Source organism: Limulus polyphemus, unplaced genomic scaffold (genome assembly GCF_000517525.1).
Source record: "Limulus polyphemus unplaced genomic scaffold, Limulus_polyphemus-2.1.2 Scaffold82, whole genome shotgun sequence".
Lineage (NCBI taxonomy): Eukaryota > Metazoa > Arthropoda > Merostomata > Xiphosura > Limulidae > Limulus > Limulus polyphemus.
In genome coordinates this window covers 174,126-183,593 of record NW_013665692.1, presented here as the reverse complement: position 1 = coordinate 183,593, position 9,468 = coordinate 174,126, and the positions used below count along the sequence as shown (strand labels likewise).

Below are 9,468 nucleotides of genomic sequence, written 5' to 3'. Positions count from 1 at the left end.
CGCTATTTTCAAGTTTTGAACAACTCGACTTTCAAGATCTACATGTCAACATGTGTCGATGTTTCCGTTTATCAACGTTATATTTTAAGATCTGTGCAAGAACTCAGCTGACAGATGTTTCCGCATGTAAAAGCTATCTTCAAGTTTTGTACACCAAAAAAACTTTTCAAATAATAATTACTATACACATAATTACTAAAGGCTAGGTGTATTTGTTGGATAGTCCCCTTTTAACGCCACTTTTCAAATGATATTTTGTGATGCATAAGCAGAAAGATATTTTCCATTCAGCTTTATATGCTAGCGGTAAAGTAGAACATGTTTCCATACAGACTCGTCAAGTGCAAGAATATATGTGTTTGGTAGAAATCGAACGACCAACTCACACATTCCTAGGCTGAGTCAATTAAAGGGGCCGTAGAATATGAGAAAAGGCGCTAGGCTCTCTCGAGATCAATGACTGTCGTCCGGATGTTAAATCCAGGATTTGCCAACCTTGCTGTTTGTCTGGACACGTGCAGGTACTGAATCATCAATATTTTACGCCTTCTTGGCCAGTGGAGACGGGAGATTACAGTCGGGCCTAATCCCTCGTCCACTATTTTCTTACATCACCTACATATGGATGGCCGTGCTGGCAGGCTCCATAAAACATTGCTGGTCATAAACTGACCATCTTCCATCCTCTCAGCCCCCAGAGCCTTCGCTTTCTTAAGAACACAGCCAGCCTGGGCTGCGCCGATAGCGACGACTAGCCTTTCCGGACTACTTGGAAAGTTGAGATAATCCCGCCGTTCAAGGTGGCAAGGAGGAAATCAACATGGCTATTGATTCTCTTTGACACAGGCTCGTGCAGGGCATGCTCTATTACAGGAAATAGCCAGTATGTGCTAAATAGTTTCCTCCCGGAATTCGGCAATACATGTGTAATAATTGCTAAAAAAATCTATAGAACTCTGAAAGTGCATTGAAAAACAAGTAATTTTTTATAACGTCACAGAATTAATAAAAGTGTTATGTTTATCAGTAATAATGGACATAAAACGAGAAATAATTGTACTAAAAGTATACATAAACAGACACACATAAACACATTAATTAATCAAATATCAGTATTCGTGTTATTAACATTTAAACACCCCCGTATAGATAATAACGTGGAGCAATTAGAAAATATAAATCAGAAATGGGGGTTCATTTTTATAGCCAAACACGTTTAACTTTACTGATCCAATATTAATCATAATGTTACATAACGCTTAGTATTTATTAGCTGTTGTAATTGATTGTGCAAAAAAATATATGTTTATATATAATGTACACTATATAAAACAATTAAAGAATGATCGGAATTTGTAACATTATATCTACGAAAAACCAAACAATTATTATAAAATATGACTAATTACCCTATTAGTTCACTGCTATTTGTACACATCTTTTCAAAGTTTAATTAGAACAACAGGAGAAGTAAGCAAAACTGCTTTATTTATTCGACGTATTGTAAATGTTGATAATACCAACAGTTTTTGTGTATTACATCAAGCGTACTGGCCATTCAGACTATGATAGATATATATACAGATATAATATATAGATATATTTACATATATATAATCACAGATTTTGAAGTGTTGTTTATGAAACATAACTAGACTGACCCTACTGAGATACTAAGAACTAATGTATTTTTAAAGGCCGGTCATTGGAATTTTATGTATTTTTTGAAATATTTCAAGGTCGATGGGCTTCCCTTCTGTAAATCCGGCACTGGCTAGACCTCAAAGAAGTCATGAGGATGTTTCATTCATGTGGAGAACCAACAGACATATGATATCTAACCAATCACAGGATTTGTTGCATGCGGAGAAACAACAGACGAATGATATCTAACCAATCACATGATTTGTTGCATGTGGAGAACCAACAGACAAATGATATCTATCCAATCACAGGATTTGTTGCGAACTGACTACAAGTATCTACTAGAGTCGTTAGGAAGATGTGGAACTGCTTCCAAACAAGTCGTACAGTTGCTCGGACACCTGAACGAGGCAAACCATTATCAACAACAGAAGCATATAACGCTATCTTTGATTCTGTCTTGCCAGAATCGTAGGGTACATACTCCAGAACTAAATCAGTCGTTCGCAGTCGTAAATGCACCAACATGTCAGTGTACAAGCAGAAACAGAATTTACAAGGCCGGCCTGATACCAGAAATCAAGTGTGGTACATTTTGCATACAGCAAGATGCAAAACAGTTCGTCTGTGATGATAATAATAACACGTCCAGTGGACCAAATAGAATATGAAAAAATATCCTTTTCTACTTATTATTTGCGCTTCATTCTGCTGTCAGATAATAGGGAAGTTGATCCCACTCCATTTTCATACAGGTACATGACGCATATGACTGGAATGGAGGTATAAGAATAAATATTGGTGGACATACTGGTCTCAACATCCTGTATAACGGTAGCGATAGTGCAATACATCATAAGGATCACATCCTACTACCCTTTGTGCTGCCATATGCTGGTGTAGCTGGCTTGGACTTTAACCTTAGGGATGATAACTGCCTCCCTCATCGTGCTGAACTGTAAACATTCTTTGAAAAAGAGGAGACTGACCGAATAGAATAGCCTACACGCTCATCAGACTACAATCCCATCAGGTACGAACTGGATGCTTTTGAAGATGCGTCGAATCCCATCAAGTGACTTCAGACACATATGCCCTGGAAATAGCTTTCTCAGAGGAGTGTTCGAAGATACCTCATGACCTTACTGACATTTTGACCTTAAGCATGCAACATCAGTGTCAGACGGTCCATACTGTTCGTGGTTATCTTACTCTATATTGAAGTAAAATGTATAAACTGTAAAGAAGTAAAATCACATCTACCAAACCTTCATTTAAGAGAGTAAGCTGAACGACCAATCATTTTTAATTCAGATCACTTGAAGGATAATCATTCGCCGGTTCATGTAAAGATGAGTTGAGAGAGTGATTGGCATAATGTTATAAAAATAGTTTTTGCCGTAACTAGAATATTGTATATTCTATACAGTGTACTATCCGAGCAATGTTGTTATTACTCTCAAGTCATCAAACGTCCGAAAGTACAGTCCAATTTTGTTGTTATGAAGTTATATCCTTTATGATACCAATAAAAGTTTGAAATATTTTCGTGAATATCTATTTGTCAGAGAAGTGAAAATGTTGTAAAATTGTGAAGAAGAATGCAATACCAATATTTCACGATGTCGTTGTATTTTTTATTGTTAAAACCCCTTTTTGTACAAAAACATAAAAAAACAACAACAACCAGACCAGTAAGAAGTAATTCTGTAAGCTTAGATGTGCTATCAAATATCAGTATAATTGCTGCTACAGTATTGTTTTTTGTTTCTTTGTTCTAGTTATACATTAAATAAAATGTTACTGTATAGTTTTTAATATTCCACTATACTTTACAATGTTGCAAATGAGAACGTACTCTTAAAACTGTTGAAAGTGTTTATGGTTTTAAAAACTTTATAAAGGACTTGTAAGAAAATCAATACCTATACTGGCGTAAATAAACTTTATTTTATACTGCTTTAAAAGGTTGTTGAGCATTAATAAATATACTGTTTCACGTTTCCACGGCTTAAACGTGTTAATCTATAAACTCACTGATCACTGTATTTGTGTACGAAAAAACCTTACATATAAATCAAAAATTAAAAGCAACTTTATCCATGGGGTTTATAAGTGTTTTGAAGATTTTATGAACACATATTTATACATACACTATATACCTCTATTGCCATGCTATTGCGTAATGTTGCTTATATGAGGTTCCCGTACTGTGGTCTGCGGATAAACCTTGTAATGGGAGTCATTTTGTTCTTAGTCTCGTGAGTGTTTTATAAATATCCTACACATTGAGAACACTTCAATAGTAAGTAGATATTTTCCACCATTTTAAAAAAGCATTTTCTATCTCGGTGATACTAGTTTTAAGTCGTTTTGATTTTTCATAAATAATGAATAAATAAATAAAAATGTTCGAAGTGGATAGGATACAACAATATGCTCATGATTTCACAAAAACGCTTCGCAAGTCCTATAATCTGTTGTGCCAAATGAAGCTCGAATGGCGAGTCTTGGAAAAGTCAATGTTTTGGGCACCACAGCTATATGCTGTAATGATCCATAGGTCTTAAACCTCCGATCAGTTTGAAAATTATGCTGTGGTAACGCAAAGTGTATTCCTCATAAACTTACACTTAAGTGCTTAGAAAGAGATGGCCTAAGTAGAGAAACCTCAATAATATTACCAAAGTGCTTCTGTATTCCAACAGACGTGATGAGCGTTCTTATGATGCATAAGTTTCAAGAAAATGTAGGCAAACAAACTTATACACTTTAAAACATACAAAACCTAGTAACAGCGTGTAATAAAAGTAGAAGAATAAAACCCAGTATCTTGCTAGCTCTTATAGAACTAGAAATTACACTGTCAGAAGAAAGCTACTGACCACTGTGTGACAAGGCAACTGCTACCCAATATGTAACACAAGCAGTGCTGGCTATTTGAAAACATTGTGTTATAAGAAATGTGTGGAAGGAAATTTACTGATTATTTGACATACACAGCTAACACGTATTCAATGTATGATACATGTTTTGTTATATATATATATAACTAGAAATGTGTGACAACAAACCTATTCAGTGATTTTATACACACACAAAAATGCGATTCAATGTATGACATATGGTAAAACCTAGTTATTTAAATTAGCAGGACACTACTGGACAATATAAGGAGCGTTCTCCAAACACAATAACAACAGCAGTGACTATTATAGTATATCTTAACACCGAACTATCGTTTTAATACGTGTTCTCAGTAGTTCTTCACAGGAAGAATATATATATATATATATATATCAACGGCTTTTAAAGTAAAAATCATTAATACTAGAAAACAAACAGCATTTTTACCTTTATAAAACGAAGTGCAATGTGGTTCCTTCTTTATCATTCTGTCCACTAGAAAATACGAAAGAAACAACATATTAATGTTAAGAATTCATTTCCAAAAATGTATACTGTTTTAATACAATTATGAAGTTATAGTTTTGCATCAACGGTTACACAAATCCTTCAATGTCGTAATGAAACTTAAACTATTCTAAAACCTTAAAATGTATATGCAATACATCATTCAAAAAAATTAGAAACAAACAAACAATATAGAAATCAGGACCATTTGATTAGCATGATAAACAACAGATGGCGCTACCTCTAGCAGAGCATATTCAACGTTCCAATATAACTGTGATAAAATATATATATACATATATATATATATATAACAGTCTGGTTGTACAATAACAGTATGAATCTGATGTAAGTGATCCCATTATCATTGAAATATTTAGCAATGACAGCTGGTTTAAACGAATCAAATACCTGAACAAATGTTACTCTGAACATCATAAACATACACGTACAAAAATTCACTTGCCCAAACCACAATGGGCCTTTATTCAACTGTTCTGGGTTTTCTGCAAAGGACAGTTTAAAACTTTTAACAGATATCTTGCATTTTTACTTAACCTTTCTTTCCATTTCTTATTCCATGTACAGGGTATACGGAAATTATGTTAACAAATTGTATAGTTGTGTATCTGGGAAAGGAGCATCGAACTTCTATTAAAATCCGATTAAACCAACAGAAATACACTACAACACAACACAAGCCCAACAAGAGTTTCAAGACATTCAGATTTATTATTAATAAAGCTATTAATATAATTTCAGGAAAACCTTTATTTGGGTAATCGAAGCAGGTTTCCTACGAATTACAAACAATTTGAAATAATCGAATCATAAATGATAAGATGGTATACCTTGACATCATATTGACAGTAGGAAAGCTTATTTAAGACCTTTAAAATATAACATAGAACATACGTTTAAGGGCAAATTAAACATACTTTTGTTATACATTTAACAAGAAATTATGAAGAAATCACATGTCTTTTGCTGCTGTTTATCTAACACGTCATTCTTTATCTTTAATAAAACTGGTGGGTTGGTACCCTAGTCCGTTATATAGAAACTTGTATATGCTGTTGGGAGGCAAACCACGTGGCCGTGGGTTATTGATATAGAACTTCTAGGTGCTCCCAAAGCACACGTGTTTTTGATGCTTGTGGAAGGAAAACAAGACCATGTGGACCCTCATGACTACGCGAACAACGCAAGTAATGCCCGATGTATTTGACTGCTTCCCTTTGTGTTGGAGTTTCTCAAGCTTCTTTATATTCTCCCGCCAGCAGTGAGGTAATAACTACCCGACACTACACGAAACTGTACGAATATATTGAATGCATATACACAACTGCAGGGTCAATACTCTTTCCTCTAAATTAATCATTCAATATATCTACCTGTCTTCTTAACATATCAGCCTCTATCTAATATTTGGCTCATATATTCTTCCCATTTATATTTTACTCCACTATTGAGATCACTGGTGCATTTACTTATTTATTTATCCAATTACAAATTGTAGAAACAGACATTGCATATAACAGATTATAAAACACAATATAGTGATCAGGATTAGAAAACATAAATTTATATCTGGATTTTAACAAGGGGTGTACAAATTACAGCACTTTATTTAGTCTTGACAGCACAAACCATGATCAAAACTTAAAACTTCAATAATGTATTTGGATAAAACATCTTCACACATCCCAAGCATTACTGTACGATGTTTCAACCGTTTTAGGTTTAGTATATGTGAACCAATATGTTTAATCACCATAGGCAATTGCACCTTTTGACCAAACATTGAAAATAAAGTGATACATATCACAGATAACAATCGCTGTACCAAACACAGGGTATTAAAACACAAACATACATACATATACATGTAGAAAAACTAAAACACACAAGAGCATATTTGGATCATACGTATTGGAGATTGTATGACATATAAATCAGTCGGACAGACCGTATTACAGGTAGATAATATTCGACAAACATGAGAATAAATAATTTTTTGCTACAATATATTTAGTACATATGCCTGAAACAGGAGTGTGATTAAATCACACATTCACAATTTGTATTCTATAATATAAGTAGCACACAAACATAAAACCAAAAAATGTAGCTGGATCATTCATATACGACAGACAACGGCGGTACTGTAACAAACTCAAGAGGTTAAATGCTTCAATATTATACGTAATACATACAAAATGATTAACAGTATATTAAGATCATGTTTTGGGGATCATGCGTGTTACATAGAACAGTAATATTTAACAAGCCGTTGAAGATTCCCCCAGCCATATTATAAGTAGCACATAACAACACAGTTAATAATATAGTTAGATCATGTTTTGAGGATTCTAAGCGCTACATAGAACAGTACTGTTTAACAAATCGCCAAGGATGAAATATTTCAAGCTATATTATACGCAGCACACAACAACACAGTTAACACTATAGTTAGATCATGTTTTGAGGATTCTAAGCGCTACATAGAACAGTACTGTTTAACAAATCGCCAAGGATGAAATATTTCAAGCTATATTATACGCAGCACAGATAATAGTAAAGTTCGAACATATTTACGGACTTTGCCCTTACATACAATATACAGTACAATGCAACAAGCTACCGGAAATTATATATTTCGTAAGTACAGCACATAACACAAACAAGAGTATAGATGGATCATGTATTAGACTTTAAATAATATAAAACACGATGTACATAAACACATACAAATAATTATTTATAACTGAATAAAACACCAAGGAATAAACAATATAAACCGCAGTGCATCTGGAGAACGAACAGGAGATCCCGATAATTTCAGAATATTTGCTACTGCTACTGGAAATCAAGTCCATTCCTGGATAAAGAAAACCAGAAACGTGTGCAAAACAAACCGATATTTTGGGTAATTGCTTCGTTTTTTATTTTACAAAAACAAGGTAATTAACAGATGAAATTACGGGTAAGATTCACACCAATTCATTATCAGAGTTTTATATATGATCGTCTATATGGCTGTGTTTCAGTTGCAAGAGAATAAACCATCTCTGTCGTGGACTTGTAATTAAAAACACACACGAAAGGTGTGAAGGAGAGAAATGAGAAAGTGAGTTTATGAAATTCGTGCAATGCCTTGTTAGTTTAAAGTAGTTATAGGTAAGTCCAAGAGGACGCGGTTATCATAAAAACCTGAAATTTATTATTTTAGGATATCAAAACTATTGAAACTGTAAAAGCATATAAGTGCTTCACTCATTTTAAAACCGGCTAAGTGCTAAAACGCAGTATTTTAAAATATATATCTGTTCTGACATAAACAACAAACTTTGTAACTTTTGACCACGTAACCTACACGGATTAATGCAGATGTGTGTGTGTGTGATAATACTGTAACACATAAAAACAACGGCAGTCATCAAAAAATAGTAGCTTCTTTACGACCAATGAGTCGCTCGTGAGGAAAATCAATTGCTAATCAAATTACAGTTTGTACAACGAAATTATCTGAACAGTAGTTCCCACCGAGAGTCCTAGACTAGCCTTACGCTGTGGAGCTGATATTTGCATTTTTCATGATCTTAATTTCACCTGTGATTATGTGCAATATTAAAAGCTACTAAGATGACTCGTATATTCTTCAATGAGCTGTTATTTATGTGTTATCTTAATATTTAATACGATACGCTGTCTTGTAAGACGTGGCTAATATTTTCTGCACCTGAATGATTGAACGTGTATTTATATAATGCCAGATGATTATATTCGGACAGAACTATGTGTATACAGTATTTTAGTAGCAAACTGCATATTCATCAATTAAGTTCTCTTCTTATGAAACAACAACAGGTTTGTTATAACTCTTGTATGTCTTTACAGCATGCTTTCTGAGTCCCAAGAACCAACTACCAAACCTTTAGATAATTTTTTTTATTTTTGTACTGTTTAGTCTAGACTGGCGTATCTTATCAAAACGAACTGCACTTTTAAGTATGATTATTTAACGAAAGACGCTAAATTGTTTTCATTAAAGGTTTTGTCGATTGTCATCAGTTGCACATTTATTTTGTTAGGTATTTTTTTATATTTTTATCCTTCAAATTTATACATTTTATAATTCTGCTTTTTTAAATACAAGAAGCATTGTGTTATTGTTCAATGTTATATAAACTAGCTGAGGATACCAATCATGGGAGAAAAAAGTGTTTAAAGGACAATGGTATATAATAGTCCCCTTCTTTCTTTTGTTATTAAATCCCTAATGACCTCATTAGTTGCTAACTGCATACCCTACTTTGTGGAAAGTGACAATTAACTCATTTAACTGATTAAGTTTGTTTGTTTGTTTTTTGAATTTCGCGCAAAGCTACACGAGGGCTATCTGTGCTA

At 33.7% G+C, this 9,468-nt stretch overlaps 1 protein-coding gene across 1 annotated transcript in view; it reads right to left on the bottom strand.

Moving 5' to 3' along the window:
• LOC106467645 (POU domain protein 2-like) overlaps positions 1 to 9,468 on the bottom strand; it is a 53,148-nt gene that overhangs the window by 33,779 nt on the left and 9,901 nt on the right. The window contains exon 2 of the mRNA XM_022396632.1: positions 4,999 to 5,046. Within this exon, the coding sequence (XP_022252340.1) occupies positions 4,999 to 5,046 (48 nt within the window). The remainder of the gene's footprint in view (positions 1 to 4,998; positions 5,047 to 9,468) is intronic.